We start from the raw sequence: 24,653 nt of genomic DNA on the forward strand, positions 1-24,653 counted from the left end.
TTTTTGTGGCTTCCCTGCCTGCTTCTTATATGTTTGTTCCTGTTGCCACGAGCTCCACTACATTAATTCCAGCAGTCTTCCATTTAACAGGCCAGATTATAGCTCATGCCTGAGTGGCAGTGGAGAATCCTGCAAGGAGGAATGTGAGAAGGGGTACAGGCAGAGACTACAGCTTCCCATGAACCAGGCCAGCTTCCTCGCAGCTGTCTGTTCTCTGGTACCCTCTACCTCTAACTATAATCAGTCATTAAGTCAGCCAATTGCATTTGTTACAGAATCGTTCTCATATTTCTTCCCCTATTCGCCAGCTACTCCATCCTTCAGCATCAAATGCTAGATTACTTCACCATTATCTTAATTGATGCTGGGTTCTAAATTTTGGTTTCAAAAGCCAACGTCAGAAAGACTCTGAATCACATGGGGAGGAAAAGCATTGATCGTCCATTTTCTCTGATACCCGAGCCAGGGATACCCTGAGACCAAACCATCAGCAACCTCAAACCACAACTCCACCATGGCTGTAAGGTTCCCTTTACAATCGCCCCCACCCCTGCTCCACTGGCAGTGTCCTGGCCCCAGCTGTCCTCCCCATCTGTTACCAAATTGTTGCCTCAATTACCTTTGCTTGAAACCTGCTGTTTGGAGGCAGTAGAGTCTGCAGTCACATAGCTTGGTGTCAAGAAATCCAAAGCTTCCAAAACTGGACCACACTCCCTTCAAGGCCATCCCACGTGGCCTCCTCAAGTCCTGGCTCTTCTCTTTCCAATCCCCTTGCATACTGCTTTCAGATTAATAAGCATATAGCACAGCTTTAAATCCAATCTAGATGCTTCTGCCTGTTCAAGGCCTGCCATAATACAAATCTGTTCTACAAGTAAACTTATTTCTGAATTTTTCAAAACTGGGCCCCTTCCTCCAGTCAGTTCTAACTATTCTTACCTTTTCTTTACCCATTTCCTTTTTCTGGAGCGCCCTTCTTTTGCCATCCACCAACTCATGCCCTACTTGTCCTTCAAAGCTCAATGCCAATACCCTCCAAACAGCCATGCCTGACTATTCTAGCCTTTACTGATTCCCTTCTTTTCTAAGCAGTTTTAGCATTTACATGGCTTTTACCAAGTGAGGCAACTCTTAATTATATAATATATAATATCTGTTTGGTTGGCATTGCTTCATTTTTGGTATCTCCACAATCAAACTATAAGACAGATTCCATGCTCTCTGTTTCTGAGCTCTCCACAAACCCTAACATATACTTTGTTCACAGTGGATACAAGATAAAGACATACTGAAGGACTCCTTGAATGACGGTGCTCAGGGCAATACTTGTCATCTCAGGAGACATATTTGACCATGTCCCAGCTCTTCCCTTGCAACGGAAGGAGAAGAAACAGCTCAAGTCTCTAAAACTTCAGGACATTTAGAATCTTCAACCCTGTCAATTCCGGACCCTCCATTATTTTTTTAAACAGAGGGACATATTTTTATCACTATTTTGTATTTGGTCTGTCTGTTGGGGCAAGGGTTATCCTTCGATCTCTCATCCTACAGAAGGAAGGTTGATTGCTGTTGGGGGTGTGCAGCCAGATTCCGTTCTGCCCTCTTTGCTTTGCTCTGGAACGGAAGAACCAACTCCACAGCCCCTCTGTGCCTATGAGTGCACACAGATCTGCCCAAAGACTAGAAATAAAGCAATTGAAGAGACTGCAAATGAAAAATCATCCTTGGAGAAAAAGGATACGAAATGGACCCCTATGGATTTCACACACTTACAGGAGGCTGCTTCAAGTTCCTGGCTAAAGTCCATGCCAGTCCTGGTAATAGTCTAACAGATTCATCCATCTTCAGATTCCACTTGGCTTGCTCTTCCATCACTGCCAGCTTCCCAGACAGCGAGCGCACACTTGCACATCTATCTATATATATGTGGAAGTTTTAATCTACACCACCCTCCATTCCAATCTACCCAGCCCCGCTCCACACAGAGTGAAGCTATTGACCCTGCAAAGCAGCAGGGAAATGAATTTGATGACCCAGACTACTGTTTTTAAACCATTTCAGCAAGGCCTAGAATCAAAGGAAGGTACAATTTATTCAGCACTTAGTAAAGTCCTTTTACTTAGGAACAGAGTGCACAGACTGAAAATAGACTCCCGCTGCCACACAGATAAAATAAACCTGTCAACCACTACTGTCAAATCACTAGTCACCTCGATTAAATAAAAGAAACATTAGCATCTCTCAGCATCTGAGACTTCCACCAAGATTCTAAGCCCATGAAAGCATTATGAAGGGAAGAAAAAACTAAAGTGAGGGGTTCTGTTGAAAATGTCATCAAAGTATTTTACATAATTAGAAAATGCTAATAATAGCTCTGCACAGGGAACCAACACACTCTTTCCTCACACAGCCAGGGCAAAGCCACAGCATGGAGTCTGAGAGATGGCAGCCGAGGCCATGTACTTGCTTGGCAGGACCCACAGACCAACCGTGTCCGCCTCAGCAAAGAAGGCTTCCTTGTCAATTGCCAATGTGATTTTCTTTTTCTGTTTTCTTCTCTCTCTCTTTTTCTCTCCTTCTCCCTCGCCTGCTCTCCCTACCCACCTCCTTGTTTCTTTCTTTTTTCCACAGCTTTCAATACACTTTCCATAGAGGAGAGTTGGATCCATCATACTTCTATGAACCTTCAATGAATCAGTCACATTTTGTGAGAAACCATGTGATGGTTAGCTCCCTTGAAAGACTAATCAAAATATTCTGGAAGACTGAAGGCAGCAAACAAACAGGCTGCCTGAGTCATGGGTCTGATCTTAGGTGAGACCTACCAGGCAAAGTCACCATAACCATCAGATTGCTTGTTCCATCTCTTTAAATGGTCAATGAGAACCAACAAGCAATAGGCAAAAAGACTCCTTGATGCTGAACTGGTAAGAGAACCCAGATAAATGCACCTGTTTTCCTTGAGTCTTTGCTATTATTCTGCGTGGATTTTGTTTATAATGATCAAGTCTACTTAAGCTTTCACATTCCCCGTGGGTTGACATTAGCAAAATGGTACAAATATGAAAAATAGAAAAAGGTTTTTAAATTGTCTGAAAGAGACAGATTGCTTCCAAATCCTATAAGCCTAAAACAAATTGTGATGAAGTTTGGTTATCAAGCAGCCCCATCTTGTGCCCTCCCGGAAGTATTCTGCTTGCTGGTGTACAGTTTTTCTGGCCAACATCTCCCCATCCCAAACATCTCTGCCTACATTGACACATCTTCACCTACATCCATTTAATTTTCCTCTGATTTATTTCACTTTGGCTTATTTGAATAGTTGAAGCAAAACCCTCTGCATTTATGGCTTCTGAGAAAAGGTACTTTATGATATCTCAGGCTAAAACTGTTTAAAAAATAAAACTAAAAAACGCCAGCAGTTTTTCCTTCCACCTTTTTTTTCTTTTTTGGATGACACACGTTGAGCTGCTTCATGGAGAAATACAGAAAAATCAATTGCTAAGCATAAAATGCAACTCACATTAAGGAAACTGCAAACAATAACTAATTATGATAAGTTGCTATGTAAATCACTCTGTGATGGTCCCAGCAATCAATTTCCAAAACAAACAGACCAAGCCCCTGATTGGAGAAGAGGACGAGCTTCTAACGACTGTGTCAATAAAAATAATGGCAAGATTGCCAACGATGGATAGAAGTGGGGTATTATCATCTCCAAGCAGCTTTTTGTAACAGATTCCCCTCCGTTTCTTGCTTTCTTTCTTTCATACTTTTAAAGTCCAATGCTTAATCTGACAAGTTAACTATGGCACATCTTCAAGACTGTATAAGCATCAGGGGAAAAAAAGTAATAATTCAGGGATGTTCACTGGGTTTGCAATTACTTTGCAAAATGTGCGTGCAAACAATTGGAATGGGACCCTCAACGTGATAGCGGTTGGCAAGGTAGGATTACGGTAGATGTGCCGGCTTGGCTGTTTTTTGGGTTTTTTTTGCAGTATGCGGGCCTCTCACTGTTGTGGCCTCGCCCGTTGCAGAGCACAGGCTCCAGATACGCAGGCTCCGCGGCCATGGCTCACGGGCCCAGCCGCTCCGTGGCATGTGGGATCTTCCCGGACCAGGGCACGAACCCGTGTCCCCTGCATCAGCAGGCGGACTCTCAACCACTGCGCCACCAGGGAAGCCCTTGGCTGTTTTAATTGGGCATCACCACTACCCCCTTCTGAGGTTTTCTCTGCAGCTCACAGGAGAAACTAGAAACTACATTTCCCAAAATTCCCTGTGTGCATAGCTCTCCGTTAGAGAGGGCCAAAGAGAGACACTGAGTATGATGTGGAAATCCAGAGAGGAGGGGCAGGGCAATGCGTGGGTAGTCCTAACCTTTGAAGAACTTCTTGAGAATCACCGCCGCCTTGGTGCTGCAGACCGAGAAAGTCAGGAGGAGATTCCCAAGTATTCCTGAGATGCACAGAATCTTCAGCAGCTCTTGAGAATCACCGGTCACAGAGGTGAGACTCTGGGTGACACCTTCCCTGTCAGTCCTTTCCTGTATGTGTAAGCCTCTCATTCCTTACATTAAAGCCCTTCATAATTTGAATGGTGTGCATTCAATTTTCCCTGTCTGAATTCAGGTTGATACCATAGCATTTTTCCCTTTGGTTTTTCAAACTATCTCTGCTCCTGAATGTATAGATTTGTAATTTTTTTAAAAGGGTGGAGGGAGGGGAGTAACAGGCAACTCTTTTGACAGAAGTTGGCAAGGACGCTGTACTTTACCACAGCCTTAGCACCCCAGGCAGCGGATTGCTTTATGTGTCCTGTGTAAAGGACAAATGTCTGGGGTGGCCTGGGAATCTAGGACACAGAGCTTGGATGCTTTTTCCTTGCCTCTGTTGCTGAGTGATTCAGCTCCCCTAGCAATTGTTGGGGGTGTCTTCCTCTGTTAAATGGGAAAACTAACATTTACCCTCTCCACCTTATTGGGTTTATTTATGGTCTATGCTCTAAATAGAAATGTTTTCCCAAAAGACACAATGGTCTATAAAGATGCAAATTCTGCTTCTAACAGCTACCAGATAGAGTGGCATGCAGGGGTATATCCATTTCTGTGATAAACGTTTCAACATTCCTCATAATGTGGCTACCCACTGAGGAGGTAGTATGTATGCAGACTATCACTGGGTAGCAGTTGGAATCACTGACATAGCCCCATATTCCCCATATTCTGAAGACATGCTCAGACCTAGAGGAGAATTCTCAGAGAGACTTTAAGCGGACCATTCTAAAACCCTATCTTTACCACAACCTGCATCTTACTGAACTTCCATCCCCTTCTTTGAGAACTTCTGTTCTAGTAAAATAATTCCATGAGTTGCTTTAATTCATCCTAGTCCTTTCCATCATCAAAACACCAGCGTTTGAAAACTCTGACATTAAAATAACTATCTACTTGGAAGTTGTGCAATATGGCTAAATGTCTTCTGGCAATGAACCAATAGATACAGCTCCAATCCAAGATGGTGTGTGTGGGTTTCTGAAAGCAACAGAGTTGAGGTCTGACGTCCACAAGACAGGCCGCTCCCTTCGGTATGTGATCACCCCCAAAGGCAGATGGGTTTCCTTCCTCAGATGCAATCTAGTTACCTCGCAATTTACATGCAACGGGGGTACTTAGATACCAACAAGAGGTACCTAAGTCACTGACTTTCCCCTGGGTTTCTATCACTCATCATTTACTGAACAAATATTTATCGATCGCTGATTAAGTAGGAGGCCCTGTGCCAGGCACTGTGAAAATAGTGGCGAGTAAACAGACATCAGCACCTCCACCCCCTACCCCACACCAACCGCCCCCCCTCCGCCCCACCGCCAAGAGCTGCCATCTGGGAAGACAGTCCCTGAAAAGGGAAAACTGACCTAAAGCAAATGGACAGGGTGAGATCAGAGGAATCTTCTTTGGAGCTGTTGTACTGAAGCTGATACCTGACGAATGAGTAAGAGTTAATGATGTGAAAGGGAAGGAGAGTTAGAATCTGTACTGCCCCTCAGGGAGCTTTCATTCATGAGGAGTTCAAGACGTACATAGTCCTGACCCCTGTCATACAAAGCAGAATATGAGCAATGGCACTAAGGAGAGAGAAACAAATATTGTAAGTACCTCAACTAGGGGAAAAATTCAATACAGGTAAGATCAGTAAAAATTTCATGCAGGAAGAACAAAGTACTGGGCATTACTGTCCCCATGAGGTTTAGATTATCTACACGTTACAGATGGAAAAATAGAGTCCCCTGTCTCCTGATCATTATTCTGGGCCCAGACTTCCTTTGCATTTGAATCTACAGTCCTTAGGACATGAATCTCTGGCCTATCATACTCGACATTGGAAGTTACATAAAAGGACAAGCAAAGGGAAGATGGCAAGTATAGAAAAATAGCAATTTGCACATGAACTACTGCCCACAGTTTGTGTAGTCGTTGGTGCGGAATGAAAAGAGATTGGGAACCGAATGAACCAAAAATTATTTACAAATAGAATTTCCACTTAGGACTTTATAGACCAACTTTCAAACATCATGGAGGATTTCACCTGGGAAAGAATTGGTGTCATTTGCCTTCACAACGTGGAAGTACCTCTCTGGATAAATGTTTGTAGGCTGTTGCCATGAAAATATTAACAAACGACACTCAAAAAGTTTGGTGATTTATGGAATCAGAAATTTAGAATAATTTCTTTCACTTAAATACAAAATAAACCAAGATGGCATTAAGTGGTTTCTTTCTGGATGCTGCAAACTATGGCTTTCCTCATTTGTCACTGCATGATTCATGCCAAGGTGAAATATATCAGTCACATATTTTCCCCACGCACATCAGTCCAATAATAATTCAGCCTAATGAGCTTCTTTGGTTCTCTCTTTACTGGTCTCCTCATGAACATAAGTCCAAAGACCTGGCCGTCGTTTCATGACGCTGTCTTGCTCTTTTCAACATCCAAGTACTTAGCACAGATCAGGCAACTAATGCCTCAAATGCATTAAATGTGTATTAATTACTCAGGAAATTCAAGACAGCTGCTCTTGGCTCCCTTTAAATAATGTTTTCCCTATTGATGTTGGGCTCTGATATCATTCAAGGGGGCCTATTTTCACTCTAACCATGTTAGGTATTTTTCCATATTCCAAATATTAACCAAAATATCTTCAAAACTATTGTTTTATGTTCCATTTCTTCAAGGTTCAGATTCTTTATTTTACTGTTACGACGACAGATGACCTTTGCCCTATTACTGATGACTATCACTATGGGGTCCTCCTGCTGTGAAATCTCAATTTCGTGGCCAGATCAACTCAAGTAGGCTTGAGGGCTCCGAGACTTCAGTTCCTACTCATGTAGTCAACGGGCTACACAGTTAAAACTACCCTTATTCAAATGCAAGAGACCATCTATGAGAATATGATGCTAGGCTTAATTTGTTATTCCTTCTAGAGAGCGTATTATTGTTTGCCTAGAGGAATCCCCGCCACCCCCCGCCACCCAGTAAAACAGTCTCTAAAGGGATATACTCACAACCTTCATAAGGACATTCAGCAGAAGAGATCTGTTCACACCCCTCAAAATATAACATGTCGGAAGCTATTTATTCTACCTGACTTTGAGCAAAATTGACTTTCACAAGTTTGACACTTACTGAATGGAATCACAGTTGAACCCTAATTGAACCAACACATATTTAAATGTAGAAAAGTTCCACTGGGCCCAGACATCAAACAGACAACACAGGTCCAAGTCACAGACACCTGGAATCCTGCATTACTCTGTGGACCGTTTCCTGCAGAATATAAGTGTGCCATTTGCCTGAAACCTCCATGTCTTCCTTAGAGGGCCAGCTCTACTTTCTGATAATCTCTACAGACTTGGCTCCGACCCACTGATCCTGCTGTGCAGCTTGGATGACAAAGCTGGAAGAGGCCTTATTCAGTGTCCCCTGCGTGTACAAGGCTAATTTCCTGCTTGGAGAAGCAATGTTTAAAGTATGTAATGCCCTCAATCTTAGCCTGTTCTTACTTATCCTTGGAAGGTAGATTCACAATTACGAAACATGACTGTGGTCATAACCAGAATAAAATGGGGTAAACAAGTTACATCACATGGCCTCTTCCTGTCCTAACTAATTCCAACAAAGCTGGTCACATAGTCCTTGGCCTGAGCAGCCAGGTTAGGGATAAAGCATGTTTAAATTATATTCCTTGCAGACTTTAGAGATGGCAATAGGAATTCAAGGCTTTGGAAGAACTGGGTAAGCCAAATTAAAGTTTCAAGGATCAGAGAATTCAGGGAAAACTGCATATTGATTCGCCTTAATGTTACTAGGCAAACGGGAATTCCTTTTAGCTGTAACGTAGAGTTCATTCATTTCGAAATTACAGATTTCAGCTATTATACTCCCAAACAGTGACACTTTTACAAATATTAGTGAGTTTCCTAATTTCTCTCCATCACTTTCCCTGGAGGAAATGACCTCCTTAGTAATTCTTAAGTACGATAATCTCTTTGTTTAAAGAAAAAGTATCACAAAATTATATTCCACCATAGACTTATTTGCCTTCCCAATAGACTGCCACTAAATTCTGTTGAATATGAGTGAAAATCACTAGGCTTGACAGGTATGGTTTTCTCATCAAGGACTTGAAAAGCACTGTGTTCCTTCCAAAGTGCCGAGACAGCAGTAATGAGCCCCGAGCTCCGCACAGGCCGGTGTCCCTCCCTGCAGCCACTGAGAGCAATAAAAAGCAGGGTTCCTACCTCGGTGACTGGTGAGTTCCCTGGAAGCAGAAGGCAGGGGTGTGTAGCGGCTCTTCGGAGAGGCGGCAACGCTGTCACCAGAGGCCTGCGTGAGAAAAACCACACCAACATGAAGCCACACCAAACACTAAATACCTTCATTTACCCAACTTGTCTCCTCGGGATCTGGGTTTGGAGAAAATATTATGGACCAAGACTCTTCTTAGGGAGCAAGAGTTGTCTGTGTTGAGATAATATTCTGCTAAGTGTAGGGTCGATTACCAAGCTTCCAGGGGACTTGGTACAGGTGGAAGGGCTCTGACACAAGGGGATGGTTTGTTTACTGTGCTGAACTTCAAGGAGGAGGAGGCAAGGAGAAGTTGAAGGCAGGAAATGATGCAGACTTCGATTTCTGCCACAGGCCTCCTACCAATACTTCCCACGGATCGAATGTTCACTGTGCGGAGATTTCTATGGAAACCAGTGAAGAGGCTGAGCTTTGCCCCCAGGGTGGATGGGACAAACAAGCCTGGTTTACTGGACCCAGTGGCATGGAGATAATGGGAAGCTGAAGACAAAAGGCCTGGCAGCATGAAGTGACCCTAGAGAAGGATACAAACCATTGCAGACCCTGCAACTGGGGTTCTGGCTACATTTTACAATAGCACTGAAAAACCCATCTGAAATTTGAAATACAGTGGTCGTCGACAAAACTTTGCCATTTCAAAGTCTAAAAGAAAATATTCTGAAATCTATCTACGAAGATGCTTTTTTTTAACTGTACACAAGGCTCTTTAACCATTCGATTCTATATAGTGTGACGCAGGCTACTAACTCTCTTTCCCTAACACTACATCCATGGGGGCTAAGGCAGGAGGAAAGGACCATAGCCGGAGAGTCAGGTGTCACTCAGAGCTAATGACCAGTATGTCACATTCTGAGTGTGGCTGCGTGGAGTACGAAGCACCACCACTGCAATTCTTACTGAGACTTCTGAATCAAACACTACTTTTTTTTTTTTTAATATCCAAAAAAGAACATCTGCTAGGATCAAAATCCTAAGCTTACAACCTTTCCAAGCTTCATGAAAAAGTAAATTTCATTAATGCTACATTTTTCTTTCTGGAAAAGGAAATACATTCTATGGGATATATTTGCCCTGGTAGGAGGAGGCCTTTTCTCCAAAGAGATTATCGACATTATAGGAATCAAAACTAAGTAGGAGATTAGACCTACTTGCTAGAAAAACCCTTTAAACCCCGTTTCTGACATTTGAGATGTTTGATTAAGCAGCTTTCAGTGGAGACTTACAGAAAGAGTTCTGAATGCCACAAAAGCAGAAGCTCTGTCCCTAAGGTAGAGACAGATTTCGGGTAGCATTACTTCATCTCAGCAGCAAGAGAAATATATGGTGTTTAAAGTTTGATCCAAAGGTATTGGGTCTAGAAAGATCAAAGTTCAGTCACCAAGAAAAATGTTTTAAAAAGTACCCAAGATTTGTAAGATACTGCATCATTAGACATTTAGGATGCTGCAACAATGTAAAAGAGTCAGCAATTAGATTAAAATTCAAACATTAGAATCACCAGGTGTTTCTCCATTTGGCATCAAGGTCTCCTGTTATCCCTACATGATAAATGAGACACAGTGACATGTTCTGAATATGGCATCTATTCAATGCTCGAGGCAGGATATATGCGGCAGAGGAATGGGGAATGTCCTTCCACAAATCTACTGTACTTCCTCCATAAGAGGCCATAGCTTCTTTCTCTGTCAATGTTTCTACTCCACCTTGTTGCTAAAAAAAGCCTAAAATTCCAGGATGAGTTTTAGGTTGCTATATTGTGATATTTCTTGGTGCTTTTAATCTCAATTTGGGCTGTTGACAACTTGATGACAGCTTTTCCTAAAATTACTGGAAGAAACTACCTTTCAGCAAATACCTCTGACGGGGAAAAACATACGAGTTTTGTAACCAAGAGTAAAATAGCGATTTAACTTTTATTTCCAATTGTAGTCAAAGCAAAAACTGTGTGGCTTGAGTTCCGTTTTGCAGTCATCATTCTTCGCCTAGCACTTAATTACTTTTCTGCTAAGTGTCCATTTATAAACTCAAGTCATGGAAAAGAATCCAGGAAGAGAACAATTTTGCAAACTATGCCTTTTGGTGAGACTTTCATGGCTGGATGTTGGGGAAAACCGCTACAAACCAAGGTTCTAACTACCAGTTCTTTGACTTGGCTTTTAGCAAAATGAACTCCATGTGATCTTTTCAATAGTGATGTTGAAAATTATGCTTAGAAGCATGATTCAGAAAAGCACAATTATCATATGAAAGAAATGGACAAGACAATGTCTTAAATTTGCATTCTACCTGCCCCAGAATAAAGAACTCCCCTTGAAACTGAAGCAATACACTCACAGTATATCAAGAATGAAATAATAGAAACATAAGTGGAAATATTTAATGTTTTCTTTTACCTGGATTAAGGAAGGATGCTTAAAATGGGAACAGGGAAATCAGGGTAAATCGGAATCCTAAGAACTACAAATAATTCTCTAATCTTTAAGTACTTGCCAAATTTTCTAACGACCTGTGGCAAAGAATTACTTTTACATTTTAAATCACCCGTTAGAGAATTTTTGCAACATCTACAATAAAATATTAGCATCCAGAATACCTATATCCCTAAATAAATAAAAATATAATAAAAAATGGGCAAAGGAAAACTCAGACAATTCAAAGAAGAGGAAACCTGAGTAGTCAATAAATAAAAGAGAAGATGGTCAAATTTACTAGTCCTAAAGGCAATGCAAATTAAAACAAGATGCAATTATTTTTTTGTCCATCATAGTTGGCAAACTTTTAAGTCTCACAATAGCGAGTGCTACAGAGAATGAAGGACAACAAATCTCAACCTCTCATCCTTTGCCAGTGGGAACGTACATTGGTTCAACTACGCAGGAGAGTAGCTTAGCAATATCTAATAAAATTGAAAACTGGTACTGCAATGCCCTTTAAAATATATACGATGGAAAATTTTACTCAGGTCTGTAAGGTGGAACATAGAACAATGTTTATTGCAGCATTATTTACAACAGAACAAATTGGAAATAATTCAAATGTCTATCAATGAGGAAAATCGATAAATAAAATGTTGTATATTCACATGACAGAATAATATTTAGCACTTAAGAGCAATAAAGCTGATTTATATATCTCAATTTGAGTAGCTCTAAAAATTTAATAAAAAGTGAAAATGCAAGTTGCAGAATGATAAATGTAGAGCAATATTATTTATGTATACGTGTAGTTCTTTGATCTCATATGTGTATACGGAAAGGTCTAAAAATTATAAAAGTTATACGCTAAATTCATGAAAATGGTTGCCTCTACCACAGGGCACAGGAATAGGACTGGGGCTAATGGGAAAGAGGGTGAGCTTCAATTTTACAGATAAGGTTTATTTCTTTTATTGAAAGATAAGACATGAAAAAAAATGTCAAGATATTAGAAAATACAAACCCTGTATGGTAGCTGAACATCCTCATTACTTTTCAAACTTTTCTACATTTTTGCAATTTCTCAGAATTAAACATGAAAATTGAAAAAACAGACTCCTATTTTCTCTCTGATCCATAAGTCCTATGTTGATATAAACCCATAATTAGAGGAAATTTCCTCTAACAATTTTCTAGTACTTGCCCAACATGGATTCAGGTCATCTCTGGTTGGCTTTTTGTGATGAAATATCCCATTTCTAATTCTTCCAAAGCTACTGAGTATGACAATAGAATGGAAAAAGCCAATAAGCAGTAGTAACTATAAATTCCCCCTTCACACCAAGGCCTGAAATGCTCGTTCCAGCCCGGTAAGCCCTTCTGCTTAAGATCTGCCAAAGCATACTGAAGGTTTCTGTACTTGTCTCCTACTCACAATTGGAGAGTTGCTAGTAATTTTTTAAACTCACATCAATGACAATGGTCACTAATATACTGTGCTTTGCAATTTCTATAACGCAGGAAGGAAGGAAGAACTTTGGCAACCTCATTGGAAAAGACTGAATGAAAGTACAGTACAAGAGATTTGCAAAGTGAGAATTTCACTCTGTGGTTCCAGAAAACAAATGTCTTTAGATGAATGTGTAAAATTCGAGCCCCCTCCCATTGGGTGCGTTCCCTGAAAACCTGCATTCCAGTGGATATTTCTGAACATCATGGATGCCCGGAAGGAACATGATACAGACCACAGGAGGAGAGATTTGGCAGGCTTCGAGACAAGAAGGGGGCAGCTACAAAGTTGTTTAATAGTCATAAATCTCCCACTATTTTTCACAAAATACCATCTAAGACCACAGCTCCACAACTCATTCCCCATCACTCAGCTCAAGTGGAGCGCTCTGGCATGCTCACTCACCCTTAAATCATACACTGCATAAAGTGATCCCAGGTCTGGGAAATTTGTCAGCCTCTTTCAAGTAAAAGCAATCTTCGCTTTTCATCACAATTCATTCCCTGAAACTGTGGTATAAAGCTGACTCTTCTAAAAACATTTATTTTCTCTCATAAGAAAAAGTATCACTCATTTATTATTAAGGATTTAATAAACACCTACTATATGCCAGGCCCTGTGTAGAGAATACCAAGAAAAATAAAATGAGGACCTTGGCTGCATTCCCAACTCATCAAAAAAAAGAAGGAGAAATTAGAATCATGATTAATGCTGGTTAGTAAGAGTCACCAACTCAAAGCCTGATCCCCATACTCTGCATCATCACAGAACTTTGACCCTGACCTCTATGATGACAGCTGAACACTTGGACCAGTAATTACATCCTTGCTTATTTCTTCTTCATACTAACAGAGAACTTTCAGGATTAACTCTACTAACTTTCCAAGATTAACTATACTGTTACCCTTGTACCCAACATGCTGCTAGAAAGACAGAAAGAAGTCAATGCATAATGCTTGAATGAATAAAACATTTTAACGTCAAAGAGAAAACTATACACCATGATTGTAATTCAACACAAAAGTATAGGCCAAGTTGCCAGAATCAGAGGTAAAGACTTGACAGCATCTCAAGGATTAAGTTAAAAGCCACAGAACCGGCCTAAGGTGGAGTCTTCCCACTTGCTCACATGTGAAGGCACCAGGCCTTTCAGTGTGAGGACAGACAGAAAGCCTCCACCACAGACCCACTGTGCTGGAAATGACAGACAGGTGGGGGAACAGGAAAACCATATACTGGTCCAGAGCCAGAAGCCAAAAAACTGAGAGAAAAAAAGGCGGTATGGTGGGATGAGGATGAGCCAGGAACCAAGGGCCAAGAAAGGGCCCAAACGGGCAAAAGGAAGAGTCTGAAAAAGAGCTGAGCATTCAGCTGACTGATGGAGGTGAGGGGTAATTCAGAGCAGAAGTCAAAGAAGGGTTGGGGTGAGGGGGAGGGTTGTGCCGAAGGCTCTCGGGAATCAGGAAGCCCTTTGCAGGCAAAACAGCCTCCAGAGTTTGCCACTGTTTGTATCTGATCTACAGGGGGTCCAGTTCTGCTAGTGCCTAAAAGGCCATCAGGCCCAGAGCTGTAGTTCTGAAATGTTTATGAGAGGAAGGCAGGCAGGAAGGAAAAGAAACAGGAATGGAAAACAGGAAGCAAGGGCTATAGACTGGGCATTTTTTGGACCTTTACAAAAATAATCAAATTACGGAATGTCAGAGCTGTAAAAGACCTTTTCAATCATCGAGAGTGGTGGTTTCCAAAATACTTTTAGCAGACACTCATATAACAAGAAAAAATAAAACAACATAAATACTGGGCATTATGGAAATATTCATAATTACATGTGGTAACCAAATATAAAAGAGATAAATATGCAAAATTTTTATTATACAAAATTCAGTGAACACAGTTAATATAAGAATAGTACATCCACTACGATTTTTAACAACATAAAATTTATAACGGGTAAAAGTTAATACGCAGAGATTGAAAGATTTTTGTGAATAATGTGGTTTGGGAGGATTTAATTTTTAAATTCTATTTAATGGTGCCATTGCTTCTGGCAGTTTAAAATATTTAAAAATTAAAATCCTACAAGGGCTGATCTGAAACAACACATTTTCCAACAAGTATCTTTCCAATCTCTCCCATCAAAGGGCAAGGAGAAGCAGCAGAAGGAGGGACAGTAGGAGTTAAGGAGGAAGGAGATGGGGGGTAGAAAAGAAAGGAGGCACGGGGTGGGATAGGAACAAATGTTTCTTGAATGCATTCTAAGTCTAATGGTTTTCCAATGTGTCAGTATATCCTATTATTACTCTCATGTGAGAAAAAAGAAAACTGAGGCATGGAAAGGATAAGTCACATGTCCAAGACTACACAGTTCTAAAATCCAGAGTGGGATTAAAAACCAAGTCAGGAGGACCTGCGTGGAAGGGTGAGAGGCAGCACATTGGAAAGGAGGGCCTCTGGAGTGTGGAAATCCGGAGTTTGGAGCCGTGTGGCTGACAGGGGCTTAGTGTTCCGGCCAGGTGTCAAGCCTGTGCCGCTGAGGTGGGAGAGCCGAGTGCAGAACATTGGTCCACCAGAGACCTCTGAGCTCCAGGTAATATCAAACGGCGAAAGCTCTCCCAGAGATCCCCATCCCAATGCTAAGACTCAGCTCCACTCAACAAACAGCAAGCTACGGTGCTGGACACCCTATGCCAAACAACTAGCAAGACAGGAACACAATCCCACCCATTAGGAGAGAAGTTGCCTAAACTCATAATAAGGTCACAGACACCCCAAAACCCCAACCCCCAGATGTGTTCCTGCCCACAAGAAAGACAAGATCCAGCCTCATCCACCAGAACACAGGCACTAGTCCTCTCTGCCAGAAAGACTACACAGCCCACTGAACCAACCTTAGCCACTGGGGGCAGACACCAAAAATAACAGCAACTAAGAACCTGCAGCCTGCGAAAAGGAGACTCCAAACACAGTAAGCTAAGCAAAACGAGAAGACAGAGAAACACACAGCAGATGAAGGAGCAAGGCAAAAACCCACCAGACCTAACAAATGAAGATGAAATAACCTGAAAAATAATTCAGAGTAATGATAGTAAAGATGCTCCAAAATCTTGGAAATAGAATGGAGAAAATACAAGAAACGTTTAACAAGGACCTAGAAGAACTAAACAGCAAACAAATAATGATGAAAAACACAATAAATGAAATTAAAAATTCTCTAGAAGGAATCAATAGCAGAATAACTGAGTCAGAAGAACAGATAAGTAACCTGGAAGATAAAATAGTGGAAATATCTACTGCAGAGCAGAATAAAGAAAAAAGAATGAAAAGAATTGAGGACAGTCTCAGAGACCTCTGGAACAACATTAAACGCACCAACATCCGAATTATAGGGGTCCCAGAAGAAGAAGAGAAAAAGAAAGGGACTGAGAAAATATTTGAAGAGATTATAGTTGAAAACTTCCCTAATATGGGAAAGGGAACAGTTAATCAAGTCCAGGAAGCACAGAGAGTCCAATACAGGATAAATCCAAGGAGAAACATGCCAAGACACATATTAATCAAGCTATCAAAAATTAAATACAAAGAAAATACAGCAGCAAGGGAAAAACAACAAATAACATACAAGGGAATCCCCATACGGTTAACAGCTAAACTTTCAGCAGGAACTCTGCAAGCCAGAAGGGAGTGGGAAGACATATTTAAAGTGATGAAAGGGAAAAGCCTACAACCAAGATTATTCTACCCAGCAAGGATCTCATTCAGATTCCACGGAGAAATTAAAACCTTTACAGACAAGCAAAAGCTAAGAGAGCTCAGCACCGCCAAACCAGCTTCACAACAAATGCTAAAGGAACTTCTCTAGGCAGGAAACACAAGAAAAGGAAAAGACCTACAATAACAAACCCAAAACAATTAAGAAAATGGTAATAGAACATACATATGGATAATTACCTTAAATATAAATGGATTATGCTCCCATCAAAAGACATAGACTGGCTGAATGGATACAAAAACAAGACCCATATATATGCTGTCTACAAGAGACCACTTCAGACATAGGGACACATACAGACTTAAAGTGAGGGGATGGAAAAAGATATTCCATGCAAATGGAAATCAAAAAAAACCTGGAGGAGCAATTCTCATATCAGACAAAATAGACTTTAAAATAAAGACTATTACAAGACACAAAGAAGGACACTACATAATGATCAAGGGATCAATCCAAGAAGAAGATATAACAATTGTAAATATTTATGCACCCAACACATGAGCACCTCAATACATAAGGCAAATGCTAACAGCCACAAAAGGGGAAACTGACAGTGACACAATCATAGTATGGGACTTTAACACCCCACTTTCACCAATGGACAGATCATCCAAAATGAAAATAAAGAAGGAAACACAGCTTTAAATGATACATTAACAACATAGACTTAATTGATATTTATAGGACATTCCACCCAAAAACAACAGAATACACTTTCTTCTCAAGTGCTCATGGAATATTCTCCAGGATAGATCATATCTTGGGTCACAAATCAAGCCTTGGTAAATTTAAGAAAACTGAAATCGTATCAAGTATCTTTTCTGACCACAATGCTATGAGACTAGATATCAATTACAGGAAAAAAATCTGTAAAAAATACAAACATATGGAAGCTAAACAAAACACTACTAAATAACCAAGAGATCACTGAAGAAATCAAAGAGAAAATAAAAAAAAATACCTAGAAATGAATGACAATGAAAACACGACGACCCAGAAACTATGGGATGCAGCAAAAACAGTTCTAAGAGGGAAGTTTATAGCAATACAATCCTACCTCAAGAAACAAGAAACATCTCAAATAAAAAACCTAAGCTTATACCTAAAGCAATTAGAAAAAGAAGAACAAAAAATCCCCAAAGTTAGCAGAAGGAAAGAAATCATAAAGATCAGATCAGAAATAAATGAAAAAGAAAAGAAGGAAATAATAGCAAACATCAATAAAACTAAAACCTGGTTCTTTGAGAAGATAAACAAAATTGATAAACCATTAGCCAACTCATCAAGAAAAAAAGGTAGAACAGTCAAATCAATAGAATTAGAAATGAAAAAGGAGAAGTAACAATTGACACTGCAGAAATACAAATGATCATAAGACATTACTACAAGCAACTATATGCCAATAAAATGGACACCTGGAAGAAATGGACAAACTCTTACAAAAGCACAACCTTCTGAGACTGAAGCAGGAAGAAATAGAAAATATAAACAGACCAATCACAAGCACTGAATTTGAGACTGTGATTAAAAATCTTCCAACAAACAAAAGCCCAGGACCAGATGGCTTCACAAGTGAATTCTATCAAAGCTTTAGAGAAGAGCTAACACCTATCCTCAAATTCTTCCAACATATACAGAGGGAGGAACACTCCCAAACTCATTCTACGAGGCCACCATCACCCTGATACCAAAACCAGACAAAGATGTTACAAAGAAAGAAAACTACAGGCCAATATCACTGATAAACATAGATGCAAAACTCCTTAACAAAATACTAGCAAACAGAATCCAACAGCACATTAAAAGGATCATACACCATGATCAAGTGGGGTTTATCTCAGGAATGCAAGGATTCTTCAATATAGGGAAATCAATCAATGTGATACACCATATTAAAAAATTGAAGGAGAAAAACCATATGATCATCTCAATAGATGCAGAAAAAGCTTTCAACAAAATTCAACACCCATTTATGATAAAAAACCCTGCAGAAAGTAGGCATAGAGGGAACTTACCTCAACATAATAAAGGCCATATATGACAAACCCACAGCCAACATTGTTCTCAGTGGTGAGAAACTGAAACCATTTCCTCTAAGACCCGGAACAAGACATAGCTGTCCACTCTCACCACTATTATTCAACATAGTTTTGGAAGTTTTAGCCACAGCAATCAGAGAAGAAAAAGAAATAAAAGGAATCCAAATCGGAAAAGAAGAAGTAAAGCTGTCACTGTTTGCAGATGACATACTATACATAGAGAATCCTAAAGATGCTACCAGAAAACTACTAGAGCTAATCAACGAAGCCAGTAAAGCAGCAGGATACAAAATTATGCACAGAAATCTCTTGCATTCCTATACACTAATGATGAAAAATCTGAAAGAGAAATGAAGCAAACACTTCCACTTACCATTGCAACAAAAAGAATAAAATACCTAGGAATAAACCTACTTAAGGAGACAAAAGACCTGTATGCAGAAAACTATAAGACACTAATGAAACTAATTAAAGATGATACAAACAGATGAAGAGATACACCATGTTCTTGGATTGGAAGAATCAACATTGTGAAAATGACTGTACTACCCAAAGCAATCTACAGATTCAACACAATCCCCATCAAACTACCAATGGCATTTTTCACAGAACTAGAACACAACATTTCAAAATTTGTATGGAAACACAAAAGACCCCGAATAGCCAAAGCAATCTTGAGAAAGAAAAACGGAGCTGGACGAATCAAGCTCCTGGTCTTCAGACTATACTACAAAGCTACAGTAATCAAGACAGTATGGTACTGGCACAAAAACAGAAATATAGATCAATGGAACAGGATAGAAAGCCCAGAGATAAACCCACGCACATATGGTCACCCTATTTTTGATAAAGGAGGAAAGAATATACAATGGAGAAAACACAACTTCTCAATAAGTGGTGCTGGGAAAAGTGGACAGCTACATGTAAAAGAATGAAATGAGAACACTCCCTAACACCATACGTAAAAATAAACTCAAAATGGATTGAAGATCTAAATGTAAGGCCAGACATTATAAAAGTCTTAGAGGAAAACATTGGCAGAACATTCACTCTATGACCTAAATCACAGCAAGATCCTTTTTGACCCACCTCCTACGGAAATGGAAATAAAAACAAAAATAAACAAGTTGGATCTAATGAAACTTAAGAGCTTTTGCACAGCAAAGGAAACCATAAATAAGACCAAAGACAACCCTCAGAATGGGAGAAAATATTTGCAAATGAAGCAACAGACAAAGGATTAGTCTCCAAAATTTACAAGCAGCTCATGCAGCTCAATATCAAAAAAACAAACAACCCAATCCAAAAATGGGCAGAAGAACTAAATAGACATTTCTCCAGAGAAGACATACAGATTGCCAACAAACACGTGAAAGGTTGCTCAACATCACTAACCATTAGAGAAATGCAAATCAAAACTACAATGAGGTATCACCTCACACCAGTCACAATGGCCAACATCAAAAAATCTACAAACAATAAATGCTGGAGAGGGTGTGGAGAAAAGAGAACCCTCTTACACTGTTGGTGAGAATGTATATTGATACAGCCACTATGGAGAACAGTATGGAGGTTCCTTAAAAAACTAAAAATAGAACAATTATAAGACCCAGCAATCCCACTCCTGGGCATATACCCTGAGAAAACCATAATTCAGAAAGAGTCATGGACCACAATGTTCATTGCAGCTCTATTTACAATAGACAGGACATGGAAGCAACCTAAGTGTCCATCGACAGATGAACGGATAAAGAAGATGTGGCACGTATATACAAGGGAATATTACTCAGCCATAAAAAGAAACAAAGATGAGTTATTTGTAGTGAGGTGGATGGACCTGGAGACTGTCATACAGAGTGATGTAAGTCAGAAAGAGAAAAATAAATACCGTATGCTAACACATATATATGGAATCTTGAAAAAAAAAAAGGTTATGAAGAACCTAGGGGCAGGACAGGGATAAAGATACAGATGTAGACAATGGCCTTGAGGATACGGGGAGGGGGAAGGGTAAGCTGGGACGAAGTGAGAGAGTGGCATGGACATATATACACTACCAAATGTAAAATAGCTAGCTAGTGGGAAGCAGCCGCATAGCACAGGGAGATCATCTCAGTGCTTTGTAACCACCTAGAGGGGTGGGATAGGGAGGGTGGGAGGGAGATGCAAGAGGGAGGAGATATGGGAATATATGTATGTGTACAGCTTATTCACTTTGTTATAAAGCAGAAACTAACACACCATTGTAAAGCAATTATGCTCCAATAAAGATGTTAAAAAAGAAATCAAAAAAAGAAAACCAAGTCAGCCTGACCCATAAATTTCAAGAGGTTTCCCCAGCGCCACAGCCTCTCAGCAGCAGAGGCCCCAGATCTTTGTCATACTCCACTCCTGGCCATCATCCACTTTGCCTCACACCACTGTCAACTGGGCACTTGTCTGGTCCCTTCTGCAGGACTGTCAACTTCAAGAGCACAGGGGCCAACACCTGTATTGATAGTGAATGCCTTGCAGCTCCTAACAAAGCAACTTCTCCAAGCATTAAGAAAGGGTTATCAAGTGAGAGGGAGTTTACTAATAGCATGGGCAATTTTAAAGGCAGAATATCCAATCTTTAAAGAAACAAATAATCATCTTTGACCACAGAAATATGATGGAGCACAAGTTAATATTTTACCGTTAATTATTAATCCCTGCTGAGGATTTAGTTTGTGTCATATGTTCAAACAGAATGTAATCAGAATGTAATGTATTACAACCTCCAAGTAATGAGGGTAATGAGGGTGTACACATGGTTTTGTGTGTGTATCACGTACCTTGTGTGCTAATTCCATGGAGGCATTTTAAGCACACTCTTTCATTTAACTATCTCAACAACCTTAAGGAGTATCATTATTACTATCACTTTATAGATAAGGCAGTCGGGATTTAGAGAGGTTAAATAACTTGCCCAAGAGCACCTATCTAGCATGTGGGGAATTTAGAATTCCAACCAACGCATCTTGATTTCACAGCCTGAATCCCAACAACTGTGCAATGAACTCGATGCTCAAAGGTGCCTGGCGAAGAAAAACTCCCTGGGTTTAGTACATATACTAAGACAGGTTATATATTTCTAGTAAGATATTAAATTCATGTGAATATGCAACATGTTTTGTGGTCTGGCATATACATAAAACCATTAAGTTATTTATTAAAAATAATTGACGATGCAATGTAGACATAAGAGCGCTTCAGATCTCTTTAGCCCTTTGGGGTTGACATAACCAATGGTGTCTATGGTCAACCTCTACCAGCTCATAAAAACCAATGGTTAAAATTTCAGGAATGCTGTATTTAAGTTGCTAAACACAGCCATTATTTAAAATTCAATTATATACACTTGCGATTGGATAAATTTAAAGGGTATTATGTAACCAAACTCAGTACTTTCCAATTATTTTACACAACTTTGCTACTATTTATGTTCTTGAAAGTATTCATGTCTATTATATCTACATAGTGTAAATACTATATAATGATATGCTATAATGATATGCTTCTAATGATATGAGATACTTCGTATCTCTTCCCATCTCTTCAGTGATGTCACTTTGGTAGCCTGACATCAGCCATGATAAAAGTATTTACAGCAGAAACTGGCAAATGCTACAAATTAGGGATTTATTATCTTGATTTTTTTTTAACTTAAGAAAATGATGGAAACATGTTAATTACACAGATTAAACTTAAAAGTTATGTTGTGTCTGTAGGTATTACATTGTGAATAGCACCAAAAAGTTGAGGAAATATTCTTCAAATATTCAAAAATCATTATCTGATTCAGTAAAGAAGTAGCTCATGCCATTGACAAAAGAGTAAAGTTCTGACATACTCAGTAAGAAAAAAATATAGTTGACGTTCATGTCAGAACTACACTTAATCATCAATTGCAACCTTACGCTGGCAATGGATATGAAAGTTTGGCCAAAATATTTGGTGAGACTGAATTAGCTGAATAGAATTTATAACAAAAAGGATTATATATTTAATTTTATTTGTAAATTGTGTGCTTCTCATCCTTTATATACATAAAGATTACAATAAGCTTATGGACACATTTATATGCATAATGTTTTTTTCCAGAGAGCTGGTTGTTAAATATTTCCAGCACACTACTACATATAACCCTTATTATATAATGTCTAAGGTATGTTTGGGGCTATAGAGAAAAGGATAGTTAAGAAAGAAGCTAATTAAGCTTCAAAGATTCTGTCTTCAACTTATTTGATGTCTGATGTCTTACTGACTAAGACTGAGATCCAAGCTCCATCCGGCTACATGACCTTGGGTATTAAGCTCTTAAAGCTATACTTTCCTCCACTGTAAAATGGTAATAACCATAATAGTCATGATGATGGTCATGATGATGATAGTTAAAAATTGCTAACACTTACTTGTGCTTACTTTGTGTCTGGGACTATGGTAAACACATTCCATATATTAATTTAATTCAATTTTTACAACAGTTCCATGAGGCAGTTCTGATTCCTATTCCTGTTTTACAGATGAGGAAAACTGAGGCCCAGAGAAATTAAGCAGGTTCTTGGGTTACTAGTATGTAGCAGAGCTGGGCCACAAAGCCAGGTAGCTTGTCTCCAGTGGCTACTGCCTTAACCATTATGACACTATATGACCTTTCTTCCCATTAAAGGCAAAGAATAAATAAGGTGAGAGATGAAGATCTTAGCATTGCTCGTTAAATATTAACGTACTTTTACTTTACTCCAATTTTGCATAACATCTTACCTCTTCAACTAGATTTCAGTTTCTTGAGAGGGAGGGCTACGGTTTTATGGCTTCTACCTTTCATAGGAGCTGCAACAGGGACATGCACACTACGTGTAATCAAATTATTTATTACTTGAATAGACTCTACTCCTCACTTGTCAAGCAGAAAAGCACTACTGAGATCCCTTCTGAGGGCAAAAGTAGTGAGATCTTTAGCCTAGTTACAATCTGGATTCATCCATAGATTCCCGGCATTATTGTGATGGTCTGTCTTTAGTAAATAACTACATATGGCATTTCTCATCTGGGTTTGTAGGGTTGTCTTAGAAATAATATTATGTCATGGTAGTCTTACAGGGTTGATTTATTTTGGCTTAAAAGAAGGAACTTGCCTCATGTGTCTCTCTTCCTCTCACAGAGTTTTTTAATTCTCAAGGGCTATAGGTCAAGTTCTGTCCTTGGAACCAAAGTAGTTTTCCAAAATGAGGTGGAGCCAGCTATGTCAAGCTGGGCCAGCTCTGCTGTCAGTGCCTTTCCCAAATACATCAGACTCTCTGCTTGTAAAAATAAATTGATACCAATGCAAGAAATTTATTAGGAGATGACAGCACGGTTCATAATGGAAATATGGAAAAAACATCATCCTTCAAAACTGACAGTTTATCCATCATGCCTCAGATTCCTGAGATAGAAGCAGGCACTGTCACATACAATCTGCTGAGGACACATCTTCTTGGATTTCCTTATGACAGGAAACTCTGAAATAATCCAGAAGAAGGGAAGGACTTGTGCTGCCCTTAATGTGCTCAGCCATAAATTTTTAGTAATAGCAGAAGAAACATGTGGCCAAGGAAATGAATGATGGGGGAAATCAGGAGGCCTGGAATTCTCAAATGGCCCCTTCTTTTCTCTCGGGGGTGATGAACTGGGACAGGGGTCAGAGAGGGTTACTGCACTGCTGTGAGGGACATCAATACCCTGTTATGTATAAGTAAAGCCAACAGGTGGCAGGGCACCACTGCAGACACACCACAGTTGGCCCAGCTTCAGGTCTGGTGATCAGGTCACCTTGCCCCGCTAACTTTCCAACTGTGGTTATTTCTCTTAGCTAGTTCTTTGTATTGATAACCTTGAGCCAATTTAGGAGGGCCATTTTAATTAGGAATAAATGCAAGGATATTCGTGGGAATCAGAAGAGGCCTGACTTTGCAGGCTTAATAAGGTGACCTACCCAACCCTGTATGAAATAATTGTGTATTGTATTAAAAGCCACTTTGG

At 39.8% G+C, this 24,653-nt stretch overlaps 1 protein-coding gene across 2 annotated transcripts in view; it reads right to left on the bottom strand.

The window, feature by feature from the left end:
* The window catches only part of LRMDA (leucine rich melanocyte differentiation associated), a 1,262,633-nt gene that overhangs the window by 234,741 nt on the left and 1,003,239 nt on the right, over positions 1-24,653 (bottom strand). For both annotated transcript variants that reach the window (XM_060033721.1, XM_060033722.1), the window contains one exon: positions 8,807-8,891. In XM_060033721.1, coding sequence (XP_059889704.1) covers positions 8,807-8,891 — 85 coding nt within the window. The remainder of the gene's footprint in view (positions 1-8,806; positions 8,892-24,653) is intronic.

The sequence above is a fragment of the Delphinus delphis genome, chromosome 16 (assembly GCF_949987515.2).
Source record: "Delphinus delphis chromosome 16, mDelDel1.2, whole genome shotgun sequence".
In the NCBI taxonomy this organism is placed as follows: domain Eukaryota; kingdom Metazoa; phylum Chordata; class Mammalia; order Artiodactyla; family Delphinidae; genus Delphinus; species Delphinus delphis.